Below are 13,457 nucleotides of genomic sequence, written 5' to 3'. Positions count from 1 at the left end.
TGGACCCACAGCTGACTTTAGATCACCATTTGTCGACTGTGACCAGGGGGGTCTTTGCCCAGGTTCGCCTGGTGCACCAATTGCAACCCTACCTGGACCGGGAGGCACTTCAGATAGTCACTCATGCCCTCATCACCTCAAAACTGGATTACTGTAACGCGCTCTACATGGGGCTGCCCTTGAAAAGTGTTCAAAGACTTCAGTTAGTCCAGAATGCAGCCACACAAGCGATTGTGGGTGCACCCAGGTACACCCACGTTACACCTATCTTCCGCAAGCTGCACTGGCTACCCATTGGTCTCAGGATGCGCTTCAAGGTGCTAGTCATTACTTATAAAGCCCTGCATGGCATCGGACCTGGGTACCTGAGAGACCGCCTCCTGCCAATTACCTCCCAAAGATCGATTCGATCTCACAAGCTTGGCCTTCTCTGGGTTTCATCGGCCAGCCAATGCTGGCTGGCAACCCCCCGGGGAAGAGCCTTCTCCGTTGCTGCGCTGGCCCTCTGGAATGAGCTCCCCGTGGAGATCCGGACCCTTACTACCCTCCCGGCCTTCTGTAAAGCTACCAAGTCCTGGCTGTTCTGACAGCCTGGGGGCTGTTGTAATATCCAGCCCCGTCTCAGTTGTGAATGTTGTGCATTTTTAAATTCTTTGTATTGTCTTATTTATTTCCCTTTCCCTGTTTATTGTGAGCCGCCCGGAGTCCTTCGGGAGTGGGCGGCATACAAAACTAATAAACAACAACAACAACAACAACAACAAACAACAATTGGTTCAATTAGCTTTCGTGCATCTCTTCCACAGTCATTACTTATATTCATATCAAATGTCAAAAATTCTTAATGAGTCTTACTATCAACATAGCATAGTTCTCATTTGACTGAAATTGTTTTAGTGTCCTTTTACCTAAAATAATCCATAGTTAAAAACACAACCACCTGATGGCATTCATTAATTATTACATTAATCATCATTAATCATCATTAATTCTTTTAACTGTGACATCTGATGGAAAAGGGAGGAGGACATCTCCCCCCCCTTCCTGGCTTTGCTGGCCTTCCTGAAAGTGCCAAATACACAGCCATGCCTCTGAGTCATGGGCCAGGCGGTGGGGGGCGCCCCCCTTGAGGGGATGATTCCAGGTTTTGGCGACCATGAAGAGTGTTGGTGGGATTTCCTATCAGTTTCGTGGTCGTGGTTGTTGGCTGCCCAGAAACGAGGGTGGCTGGGAGGCCATAAGGAAAAATTCCTTCACTAGCTTCCTGCAGCAGCAGGATGGACGGCATGGCCTTTTGGGGGGGGGGGAGGAAGAACATTAGTTTCTGAGAGTCAGAGAAGATGTAAGTGGAGATGAGAGCACTAATTAGGGTGAGCCAATCTCATTGCTCTTTTAGGGGAAAGAGATGGTGGTGGTGGTGGTTTTTTAAAAAAAAATAACCAAGCTAACTGTGGCCCCTTTAGCCTTGCTGACATTTCAGCCTTGTCTTGCTTTTTCCACGAAGAGTTCTCCCAATATCATTCAAATGGGGAGCTCTTCCTGCCCTCATTTTCATTGCGGATATTTCTCTCTTCAGAACAGAGACAACTACATCCGTTCCTGCAAACTCCTTCCAGATGGGCGCACACTTATTGTGGGGGGAGAGGCCAGCACCCTCACCATTTGGGATCTGGCTTCCTCCACCCCCAGAATCAAGGCAGAATTGACCTCCTCCGCCCCTGCCTGCTATGCCTTGGCCATCAGCCCAGATGCCAAAGTCTGCTTCTCTTGCTGCAGTGATGGGAACATTGCTGTCTGGGATCTCCATAACCAGACCTTGGTTAGGTGAGCTTCTCCAAATCTGAGGGGTTGCTGGCATGAGGGGTTTGCAGGTGGCTTCCATGTTCTTTTGTTTAGAAGAAGGCTTCTCACAGTCTGGCATTACAAAATTATGTCCACTGGGAAATAAAGGAGGAGAAGCCGAGTAGGGACCAGAAGAGCCGCTTCTTCAAAGCCCTTCCTTGCTTGTCAGCATTCATCCTGTTCTCGTCCTCAGGACTCATTCCTTACCTTGCTTGGCTCTTCCGTCTTCCAGCCAGATACCTGAGAATTCCTCCGGGATGTCGCCCAAAGGCTTCTCATCCTTACAAGGGGAGAAATTTGGGCTCGTGAATCCCCAGATTCTGCTGGAGGAGAAAGTGGCCAAGGAAACCTTTGCCCAGGTTTATCTGCTCTGCCGATTGTGTCCTCATCTGGACCAGGGTTCCTTTCTCGTAGCCACTCGTGTATGGAGTACTGCATTGGGCTGTTCTGGGGCTGCCATTGAAGACTACTCAGAAGCTGGGAGGGATCAGAATGCAGCCCTAGGGGTGATTACAAGCAGTCACGGTATCAGACTTGGGCTAGTTACCAGTGAGCATCTGGGTACAATTGAAGCCTATATTAAGCCATGGGGTCTGGTTATCCCAAGACTGCCCTTCTCCCTTTATGTCTGCCCAGGGTCCCGTCCTTAAAACAGGGTCATTTAATGCAGAGGTCACCAACTGGTTGTCCGCGAGAAAAGTTTGGTGGTCCACAGAAAAATTATTTGCATTATTTATATTGCACTAAATCAGGGGTCCTCAAACTACGGCCCTTGGGATGGATACATGCAATGAATGCTTGTGTTGCTGCAGAGAATCTCCCCCTTCGGGGTCTTTTTGTGAGGGTCGGAGGGGGGGGCGAAATTCCCACTTGGGGTCTGCTTCAGCCTCTTGGTGGGGGGCTTTGGGTGAAGGCTGGAGGGAAGCACCGCTGGTGGCAAAGAACCTGAGGGCCTCGTTCCAGTGGGACTGCTTCATGGCCTGGAACTGGCTGACCATCTCAGCCCTCTGAGCCTCCAGGCGCCGGTACCTGGCCTTGTACTCCCGCAGGTCTTCCCTCTGCTTGGAAAGTCTCTGCTCGTAGTCCTCAGTGAGGTGTTTCTGCTGAGCCTCCTTTTTGGTCATCCAATTTGAACTGAGCTGTTTTGCCAACTCTTTCTCCTGGTGGCTGCTTACCTCCAGCAACTGCTTCCTATTGGGGCCCTAAGGAGCCCGGGTAGGCAGGCGAGGAGGGGCTGGGAGGGGAGGGGCGAGTAGAGGCTAGTAAGGTGCCCCACGTGAGTGACATTGAGTTGGCCATGTCCACCCAGCCGGTCATTAGGAAGATCATATTTAAAATTATGAATTTAGTGGCCCAAGAGTTCCGAAAGGTTGGTGACCCCTGATCTAATGAATCCTAGGATATGTACCGTCTGGGTGTTGTCACTTCCCCTCTGGAGCAACATCCCCCAGGGAGTTTGTGTGGCCTGACCGTGTGGTCCTTGGAGTGAAAGCCTGCCCTTCCCCAGGTGCTGAGGTGCCCTTTCCGTGGGCCTTTTGCATGATTAGACTTCGTTACTTGTTTTATTGCCCACCATCTTACATGGGGGGTGGGGTGTTATAGGGTTTTTATTGTAAACTGGCCAGAATGAACTGAGTGGCTCTATAAATTTCATAAGAGAAGTAAGAAGAAATAAGAGAAGATTCAGAAACCCTCTTTCCTTCTCTTGGTTCCCTTCTCAGGCAGTTCCAGGGTCACACCGATGGTGCCAGCTGCATCGACATCTCCCACGACGGCACCAAACTCTGGACAGGGGGCTTGGATAACACCGTGCGCTCCTGGGACCTTCGGGAAGGCAGGCAGCTCCAGCAACATGACTTCACCTCCCAGGTGAGTTTTGCCTTGGCCACAAAGGCCCAACCTCTCTGAGCCAGAGTCTTTGCAGGGAGGAAGAGCTAAAAGGACCGTCCAAGAAGTGCCAGGTTGATGGAGGTTGATTCTAGGACCCAAAAGAGCCTGGTGGAGGCAGGGGGTTATTGGTGGCCCATCAAGCAGCTACCAAACTTGCTCCTGGAATCCCAGCCTGAGTTGGATTTAAAATTCATGAAACCCAACAAGGGGCTTCAGTTTGCAAGGCAAAGCCAGGCTGAAATAAGAAATAACCTGATGCAGGAAAAGAGGGAGGGCTGTCCTGGGGACATTTCCTTTTGGGGGACAGGCAGCCTGGCAGCAGAACCAGCCCTCCCCCCTTTCTCCTCCTTGCTTTGGTTGAGTCGAGAGGCACCTCGGAACAGCTGCCCCTTGTCTTCTTGGTAGATCTTCTCGCTTGGCTACTGCCCAACAGGCGAGTGGCTTGCAGTCGGATTGGAGAGCAGCAATGTGGAAGTGTTGCATCACACGAAGCCTGACAAATATCAGCTGCACCTGCATGAAAGCTGTGTCCTCTCCCTGAAGTTTGCCTATTGTGGTGAGTGCCTCTTGGGCCGAGGGTACAATTCAGTGGCAGGGATTGAATCTCGCAGCTTGGTGGTCCTGGATGCAGGAAAAGGCTGCTTGAGACCTGGGAGGAACCAGGTGTTTCCTGAAGCTGCAATTAAGCATCTGCAGCTGGCTTTTTATCCCTGCAGCAGGAAGGGAAGGCAGGTAGATGTCCTGCCCATTTTGAGAACAGGTGCGAATAGGAGCAGGGAATAGGCCTGGGTCACCTGTAGCACAGGCTTCCTGGCAGGAAGTTAAGAAAGTCCTTTGGATTAATGGTGCTCTCCGCATTCTTGCCTTGTTTTCTTGTTGGGGAAGCTAACACCCGCTTTGTGTCTGTAGGAAAGTGGTTTGTGAGCACGGGTAAAGACAACCTTCTCAATGCCTGGAGGACCCCATATGGAGCCAGCATCTTCCAGGTGAGAGCCTTCCCCTGGGTTTGGGGAAGGGGGAAGGCTGATAGGGCAGCAAGAGTGGCTCCTCTGAGTCTTGGGTAGTCTGCAACGCCCCCTGTTCTGTGCCAAGAGAGCCACCTGCATGCTTGTTCTCCATTTTCTTGTGCCTACCCACAGTTGCAGAGGCATGTGCATGCAAGCGCCAGCAAGACACTTGCTGATATTACTGTCTGATCCTGTGAAAACTAAAAGGGATTGTTTTTTCTTTTCCCCATCAAGTCAAAAGAATCATCTTCCGTTTTAAGCTGTGACATTTCAGCAGATGACAAATACATTGTCACAGGTTCGGGTGACAAGAAGGCCACAGTTTACGAAGTAATCTACTGAGTAGCTATGACTTGGCTAATGACTCTGGCAGAAGAACGCAAAAGGAGAGCATCTGAAGAAGGGTCCTTTGATGCCCTCTGGAGGGCTTTATGACCTGGTTGGATCTTTTGGAAGGGACTTTGAAGCTCAATAATCCAGCTGATCAGTGGCAACGCATTGTCCATGCTGGTTTGTGTTTTTCTCTTGGTCCTTAGGCCTCACGCCAGTGATCAGAAGGTAGCTAACACCCTGGATGTGCATTCAGGAGGGGCCCCGGGGTCTCCTTTCCCCATCAGACTTGTAGGAACTGTAGATAACAGGAGCTTCATGCTGAGGCTTCCTTGGTCTGCTGGTCAGCAGCGTGTTGTCGCCCTCTTTGATTTCTGCTGCTGCTTCCTTGGTCTGCTCTTGCTGTGAACTGCTTCTGTTTGGCTTCCATTCTGGTGGTAGCCACCATTATTTTTCTCCCAACCCTCCCCTCCCTTCCCCTTGAAAATATGCTTGGAGATACTCTTACCAGCCTCGTGACCAGCCTGAGCAAAGGTGTCCTCCATGAAATGGTTTTCTCTCTTGGATGTGTGAACTGGTTCTTCTGGCGTTGAGTCTTCTCAGGGCCAGGTTTGATCCGTCAGCTGGACCCTTCTCTCCTGATTCTGATGGCAGCGGAGAAGTTGCCGTTTCCAAAGCACTTGTCAGTCGGGGCAACAGAATGCCTTGCCCCCCTCCCCCAGTGGGCCCTTGCCCATTGCAGCCTTCAGACCCAGACACTGAGAGGACGGGGGGGGGGGGGGGTTCGGGGACGCAACCGTTAACTAATAACGCTCAGGGAGCAAAGAAATAGCAACTTGTGGTGGGTTTTTTTTTTTTACTCCAATGAAAATTAAGTAATAGATAATAATGTTTAAATGCAGGTTGTTTTTTAAGTTGACTAATGAACATGGTTTTTTATGGGATGGTGGACAGTGGGATTTCTGTGGCTTTTGGCAATCCGTGTTTCAGCCTGTTGGCCTGAGTGAAAGTTGTATGTGGGGGAGGGAGCAGGGAGGGAGACCCGTTTCTGGCATTTTTGTACTAAAGGAGAAAATAAAAATAAAATTAAACACAGGAAATTACGTATTTGTGTAGCAGAAAATCTTGCCTTGTAATGTAGCATATGAAAAAGAATTTTTATACCACATTTTATGGATTATTTTTTAATTGTTGATTTTGATCTGGTTTTTAAAAAGGTAACTGTAGCTTGATGGTGAAAAAACTACCTGTTTCTATTAAAGGCCCTGCTGATACACAAAGGCAGATGGAGTGGAAGGTTCTTTGTCTGGGGGGCCAAATCCTTTTTCTTCCCCTGAAAAGAACCGGCAGGCCGAAGGGGCTGAAGCTAGATTGCATGTGGCTGGGTTGGATCGTGGAGATGCCCTCTGCATTTTTCTGCATGTGACCAAGATAAACAGGAGCATTCATGTATGTAGTTACGGGTTAGCTCCCCCCAATGGAGGGCAGAATTGTTACAAATCATGATTCTGCTTTGTTCTGGTCTACATTTTTACGCTAATTAAACTTTGCAAATGAGCAGGTTTCCAATATCTTGAGGTGTGAAAAGTAATCACTTTTCAACCCAGCGATAGCTTCCCCAGTGACCTGCTTTCTAGCAGAAATTCATTCTTAGCATCCCACTTCAAGAATATCCATACCCCAAATGTTCCCTGTTTTCCCATCGTTTGTAGACTGTATCCCCTTATTATTCAAACTGTCCTGTTTCCCACCTTTATCATGATCAGCCTTTTTCAACAGACACTGGCAGACCTTTATGTCCCACTGTGAGTGGTCTCTGGAGAAAACGATACAGCATACCTCAGTCTGATACACTGTAATCCAGGCATTGTTTACTTCAGTTTTCTTTTGAAAATGTCAGTGCCATCATTTCCCCTTTACTGCACACTGTTCTCAGCAAAAGCAATGCACTGTCAATAAAAAACCTCCATCCAGAAGCGGAAGCATCCGTGAAAATGCAGCCCTCCAGGAGAGCATCTGCTGAGCCACTGCAGGGCTTCCTTTCTCTATCCAGAGGACATCAAGAAGAGGCTCTCCTGACTGTGGTATCCTTGAGTGCAAATAGCTGATCCACCTTCGGTTGCCTGCAACTTCTGAACAACCTTCAAAGACAGCAGAACCTGTAGGCTACTCAGAAACGATCACATTTGAGAAGCCTAAATAAATAGAAAGCAAAGAAGTCTGAAGAAACTGATTTTCACATTGATTCCAATTTGAGATGTTAAGTAATTAACTAGCAGCTAAAGATTTACAGTATTTGAAAAAAAATATTAATAAATATATAGACAGCCTTTCAGCTTGTAAACTCCCAAGTAGTTTATTGTGGTGTATGAAAATAAAAGTTATAAAACATGGCTGCACAATCAATATAATTAATGTCAAAATTAACACCAATTACAGTTAAAAGCTTGGTGAAAGAGCTTGTTTTGCAGTCTCCGTCCTGAATAGTCAAAAAGAGCTTCCAAACATACTTCTTTGAGGAATGATTCCACAGTCTGGGAGCCACACAGGAGAGGATCTTCTTCTCATTGGCAAGAGAAGAGCTTCTGGCAATGGGGTCAAGAGGCAGAAGGGCCTCTTCTGCTGATCTAAGTAAAGGGAGAGCTTCATGGAAAGCCCTGGGGCCATACAGCATCTTAAATCATGCTTGGTTAGCAGCCAGGCAACCTCTGCCAATCTCTCAGGATAGGTGCTATATGATCCCTGCTTCTTGCACCAATCTGGTCACTGCCTTTTGCACCAAATGCAATTTTGACCACTTTACAAAGGAAGCCTGGTTGTTGAGATTGTTTTGGACAGATGTCAGCCTGGGGACACAACAGAGGTCTGTGGAGCAGCACCAATCAATGAAATTGCCCATTTAACTCTCTCCTTAGACCCAAAGGAGGGCCAAGCCAAAACCTAGGCTGCCACTAAAGTGGACAATGGTATGCCAAGCAGTCTTTGAAAAACTAAAGTGCCTTTTCATAGCCAAACCAGTGCTCTGACACCCTGATTCCAACTCAGCCATTTGTGGCCCAGGCTGATGCTAGTGATGTAGCAGTAGGGGCAGTAAAGGAAAAAGTCCCCCCGCACATATGTGCTAGTCGTTCCTGACTCTAGGAGGAGGTGCTCATTTTTTTACTTGCATTTTTACATGCTTTTGAACTGCTAGATTGGCAGAAGCTGGGACAAGTAAAGGAAGCTGTTATGCGGCACTAGGGATTCAAATTGCTGACCCTTCTGATTGACAAGCTCAGCGTTTTAGCCACTGAGCCACCTTTCAGTAGGGGCAGTACTAATCCAGAAAAACCAACAGGGCAATCTGCAACCATAAGCCTACTCCTCTCATAAGCTTTATGAAGTAGAGGGGAGGTGGGCAGTGAGGGAGGAGGCATACATCGTGAGATGGACACTCCTCACATGGAGGCAATTCCGAGAGGGCAGTAGAATACACTTCAAGGTCTAGATGGATCTTAAAAACCTAGAAGCATTGAAAATCCCATGAAAACTTTCCCCCAAACAAGTTAGATGGATACAGTACTTCAGAGGTGGATTTCAAAAATTTTTACTACCGGTTCTGTGGATGCGATCTATTTTGTGGGCATGGCTCAGCAATCATGTGACTGGATGAGCGTGGGCAACTTGTAAAATGTGGTGAAACTCACCAACACTCTTGCTTACCAACCAAAATTTTGGGTCCTCGCCCTCTTCCTCCAACAGCGCCAGGGGGTCTGGGCGATTAATGGGGGAGGGATCCCCCTCCTCCAGAAGCCCAGCAGATCTGCCCTGGTGCTGAGCCTTTGGGGCTGCTTCCCCCGAGGCCTTGCTTTTGCCTGCCATCCTGCTCCTCCCTTTGGCCTTATTCCTGGTGTTGGCCAGAGCTACCGTGTCCTGAAGGCCTGATGCCATGGTGGGCATTCGAGCCCCAGCGTCTGGCTAGCTGATGCAGGCTTTGTTGGATTAGCCAGTTGGAGCCCTCTCACAGAAGCCAATAGGGAGGGAGGGAGGTTGCTTGCATTGGGAAACACCACTCAAGCAAGCCGAGAGAAAACGCTCTTTGCGGCTCATTAGCGCCGCTGCAGAAGGCGGAGGCTGCACGGCAATATCTGGATAGATGGATATCTTATAGAGACGCTGCATCAGTTTTGGTGTCCTGGCATGAAAAAGGACATAGGAAAATATGTGGCAAGCTGTCCTGTGTGTGCCAAGGCTAAAAGATGGCCTGGCAACCCCTCTGGCCTATTACAACCATTAGCTGATCCTGTAGCCCCACGAAAGGAAATACCCATGGGCTTCATTGTAGAGTTGCCTGAGAGCTCCAGCAATATGGTGATCTGAATGGTGACTGACCTTTTCTCTAAGCAAACCTATTTTAGAGCATGAGGGAAAATTGGTTCACAAAGGAATTGAACGACGGCAGCAGAAAAGTTACAATTCCTTTCAATGGTGTGGCTTGTGGATGCTACCTCAATGTTTAAAGCATTTTCATTGCATAAACGTGTGAATATTTTGGCCTTCAGAATGTGCTTACACAGAATGAGTGTGAAAGGAAAAGGAACTGTTCCATGCTCCGAATAAATGAGGTCCTTCCTCTTAATATGGCCAGGGCAGATCAGAAAGGGCACTGAAGGTAGGAAGCTATGAATGAATTTTTTATTTGCAAATTCAGTTGAAAAAGTCACATCAGCTCTGGATCTGTCACTACAAAGTTGTCTAATCATCGTGAATACACTGACATTCTGTATAGCAAAGAACTTTTCCCATTAGTTCAATTATATGGCAGAAAACCATGCTGTCTCGTGTATACAACTTTCCTGGGGAAAGCACCAGTTTTAAAGGAAACCCAAAAGACAGCTCTTTCTAAATGCAACATTCAAAATGCTACCCAGAGATACTAAAGTGCATGATGACAAATAAATAGCAACAGTCCCCTAAAAGTAGGCATGGAAACAAGTGTTGAAGTATGAGAAGAAAAATGGAGTGAAAACTTTGCAAGGAGACAGAGAAATGCATAAAATAATAAATGAGGTCATCATCTTCCTCAAAGTCATGATGTAGATGAGGATCGAGAGGCATTTTTTATTTAATTTCCCTTTTGTCACTTTCTAGCATAGCCAGCTATGTAGCCTGAAACTTTAGTTGAAAGAGGAACCCCAGCAGAAATCTCCAAGCTTCAGGGTTTCCTGCGTCTGCAAAGAAAGGACAAGACTGTAATCCCCAATCATGCTCAAAAAGGCTGCAGTTCTATACAAACAAACAGATAGCTTAACATTGGGCTGAAACTGTCAGCATTCCTCCAGCACATCGAATAACCCCACCCAAATACCAAACCCTCCCTCCCCGTTTCATGACAGCTGAAGCAGTAGCAAGGCAGAAGCTGACAGAAACTCAATTTCCCCTCCCAGCAGTGATCCTGCTGGGAGCACACGACTCTCTTCCCTCAGAAGAGTGGCACTGGGCCCCAGTCTTTGGTCACCAACACTTCTATCTTCTACTGCCCTTTGTTACATGGACACTGGGGCGGGGGCGGGGGGGGGAGGGAGAGAGAAATGGAATAATGTGCCAAGAAGAGTCAGCATCCCAGAAAGACTTAGAGCCTAAACCGCTGCATAATAGAGTGAAAGGAGTGTGTGAAACAGAAACTCAGGCGCCACCAGGGAGAGTTGCATGGAGAACAAGCTGGTTGTACAATCCATCCCTCCCTGTAGCTAGAAAACCAATAACTGGCAGGTTCTGATTTTAAAGAACTCGCATTGACCTCTTGTTACCTCGGATGCCCTCTTTCCTGCCTTGCACAACTGTCAGTGTTCTTCCCTGAGCTGAACAGATCACTTCCACAGCATAGCCAGCACTTATCTGCAAGAGGCCAAACCTCAATAGTGAAGTCTATTTTCAGTCCTAAGCACTAGCTCTTTATCCGACTCCCACACCAGCACCCAGATCCTATCAAGTACCCAGCCTCTCTCGGGAGCTTTGGAGGAAGCTGGGTACTTGATAGGTTTGCAGGATGAGAGGAACACGGAGAACTTACTTGGGCTGAGCATGATGTTGATAGCCAGGCCCAAGGTGGGAACCTGCTTTCATCTCCACTGCGACTGAACACTGGCCAAAAAAAAAGACAAGGGAAGCTGTCAGGAGGTGACTCGGGAACACCCATCCCATCCTCTGCCAAAGACACTCCTGACGTACCCGTGTTTCTACATCAGTCCATTCTGACTCCGAAGCCTCCTCGGGGAGGCGAGGGCTTGAGGGAGACGACCGCCGCTTGCGTCTGGAAGAATAGAAAAGAAAAAGGTTGCTAAGGTTTGAAATAGTTCCGAGGTTAATCTCCTGCTTGAAAGTTCCAGGCACAGAATGAGGGAAAGGCTGGCATCAATTGAGTCTGCCCTTATTTTATATTAACCTGGGGATATTTCCAATTTGTAATTTCATTTGTAAAAATTGCATTTTTACAATTTTACCCAGGAGCAGAAGATACCTACGGGAGTTCCTGGCCTTCTCGGAACCCAGATTATTCAGTCATGCACAAAAGATTGAAGGCCTGATCATCATCTCCATTAACACCCAGGAATCACATCAGTTTCCACTCCCACTGAACTGAAACATGAAAGGGCAAAACCGTTTGGGTTGGTTGTGACTCACCCTGTTGGTGACTCTTGTTTCAAGGTCTCTATTTCAGTGAACTGAACAGCCTGTCCACCTCCTCTGGTCTTGAAAACATCGCCCTTTGAAAACAAAATCTATTTCAGAAAATCTTTGAAAAGAGAAATTTATTGGCACAATTGACAATGTAATAACTTATTCTCATTACATTCTTATACATATGTAAGTTAAAGCTAGAAGAAAAGGCTCTTTTTCTGATCTCCCAGAAGTACAAACCAACTAAATTATACCCATTTTACAGGAATAAAGCCCACAGACAACAAAAGCTCCACTGGGTTTCTACCGCCTTGAGTAACAAATCATAAGGTCATTCCATGTCAAGTGGTCTGATTTTAGAAAAGTCAAGGTAAAAAAAAACCAGGCCGGCAACTGAGCAGCTTATCCAAGCCTAAAATGGGTATTTTATATGGTTCCCAAGCCAAAGTCCATACTGTTCATATGAACGATTGCTTATTTATTATTGAATTTATGCGCCATGTTCTTTAGTGTTGCTTCTGGGAATTGACATTGTCAACCTGAAGGCGCTGGAAGCACGCAAATAAGATGTAGTTCTGCTCTTTCTAATTAGAATGATTTCACAGAGTTTCCAGATGATCTTGTTTTGTAAAAGCTGAAAAAGGGCTGAAAATACTTTATTTTTGGCATTTTTACAAAAACGTCAACTTTACACTCAGTTTATGAACTTTTGGAAAGCAGGAGAATGAAATTTTATACTCAAAAACCTTGTGTGGCTATGTTATTACACACAAAGTTTCACATTTCTCATACCTTTCCTTCCAGATATAAAAAGCCAAACTTTAACCTTTTTTCGAGCAACAGTAATTTTCAGCCAACTTTGCTGCAAATTATCTAGATGAAGATCGCTCATGAGAATGTTTTTATTATTGTGTTTAATAGAGCACAAAATGTTGTCCAAGATGGCCAAATTGTGTTTCTCTCAACAAAATATTGCTGGAGATATTATGTCTCAAAGTTCTGGAACCTCAGAGTCCTACTGTAGAAGGCTGCAGTACAGGGTCAAACAAATGACTATATTTCCACAAATATTGCACCGGCAAACATAACACTTTACCAATGTTCGCTGGGAACGTGTGTGTATGTTCACACCAAATTTTATAGAAATCCGAGATGGTTGAGCAGAGAGCCCCAGACCACTTGGCAAGGAATTCAAGACTACAGCCAGCCTTGCTCCAGTTTAACACTTCCGCCCAACAGCACCAGGAATTGTAGAAAAGCCCCCCTGGTTGCAGTGTGGAGAATGATGTAGCAGAATAAAAAGAAACATGTACTTTGTGGTCAAGGCCACTTTCTTGGAGGGCTCTGTAGAAACTTGATGCACAAAACAGAATGCTCCAAGGATAGCAAGAGTCTCCTGGGCTGCCTAACAGTTTACCTTGATCAGTTTGGTCTCAATCTCCCCATCCGAGGCCAGCTCCTGGTGGGTCAGCATGTACTTGTCACACTTGGCCAGGGCCTTCTCGTTTGCAGAGGTCACCATGATGGCATGGGGGACCTGTGGCTGCATGACTGTTTCAGTCTGGATATTAGAAGGAGGTTTATGATCCACCCACCTCTCTCCTGCTGAGCGAGACCGTCTGTGGCGAAGGCGGACAGGAGGAGCATTCTGGGAGATCAGCAAAGGAAGTTCATAAAATTAGTAGGCAAGTTTCCTAAGCTTATCTCAGGGACAGTTGAGCAAGTTAA

At 47.0% G+C, this 13,457-nt stretch overlaps 2 protein-coding genes across 6 annotated transcripts in view; one reads left to right on the top strand and one right to left on the bottom strand.

The window, feature by feature from the left end:
• Positions 1–7,462, top strand: part of TLE3 (TLE family member 3, transcriptional corepressor) — a 51,197-nt gene extending 43,735 nt beyond the window's left edge. For all 3 annotated transcript variants that reach the window (XM_087704442.1, XM_087704441.1, XM_087704440.1), the window contains exons 16-20: positions 1,577–1,824; positions 3,564–3,711; positions 4,138–4,288; positions 4,642–4,718; positions 4,974–7,462. In XM_087704442.1, coding sequence (XP_087560568.1) covers positions 1,577–1,824; positions 3,564–3,711; positions 4,138–4,288; positions 4,642–4,718; positions 4,974–5,081 — 732 coding nt within the window. In that variant the 3' untranslated portion in view covers positions 5,082–7,462. The remainder of the gene's footprint in view (positions 1–1,576; positions 1,825–3,563; positions 3,712–4,137; positions 4,289–4,641; positions 4,719–4,973) is intronic.
• Positions 7,463–9,721: 2,259 nt separating this feature from the next.
• KIF23 (kinesin family member 23) overlaps positions 9,722–13,457 on the bottom strand; it is a 33,592-nt gene continuing 29,856 nt past the window's right edge. For all 3 annotated transcript variants that reach the window (XM_087704434.1, XM_087704435.1, XM_087704436.1), the window contains 5 exons: positions 13,147–13,377; positions 11,733–11,815; positions 11,280–11,361; positions 11,122–11,192; positions 9,722–10,279 (listed from right to left, as the gene is read on the bottom strand). In XM_087704434.1, coding sequence (XP_087560560.1) covers positions 10,264–10,279; positions 11,122–11,192; positions 11,280–11,361; positions 11,733–11,815; positions 13,147–13,377 — 483 coding nt within the window. In that variant the 3' untranslated portion in view covers positions 9,722–10,263. The remainder of the gene's footprint in view (positions 10,280–11,121; positions 11,193–11,279; positions 11,362–11,732; positions 11,816–13,146; positions 13,378–13,457) is intronic.

Source organism: Thamnophis sirtalis, unplaced genomic scaffold (assembly GCF_051295495.1).
Source record: "Thamnophis sirtalis isolate CommonGarterSnake01/CBP01778 unplaced genomic scaffold, rThaSir2_p1.2 scaffold_2, whole genome shotgun sequence".
In the NCBI taxonomy this organism is placed as follows: Eukaryota; Metazoa; Chordata; class Lepidosauria; order Squamata; family Natricidae; genus Thamnophis; species Thamnophis sirtalis.
Note: the sequence above shows the minus strand (reverse complement) of the source record. Positions and strands in the feature narration are given on the sequence as shown.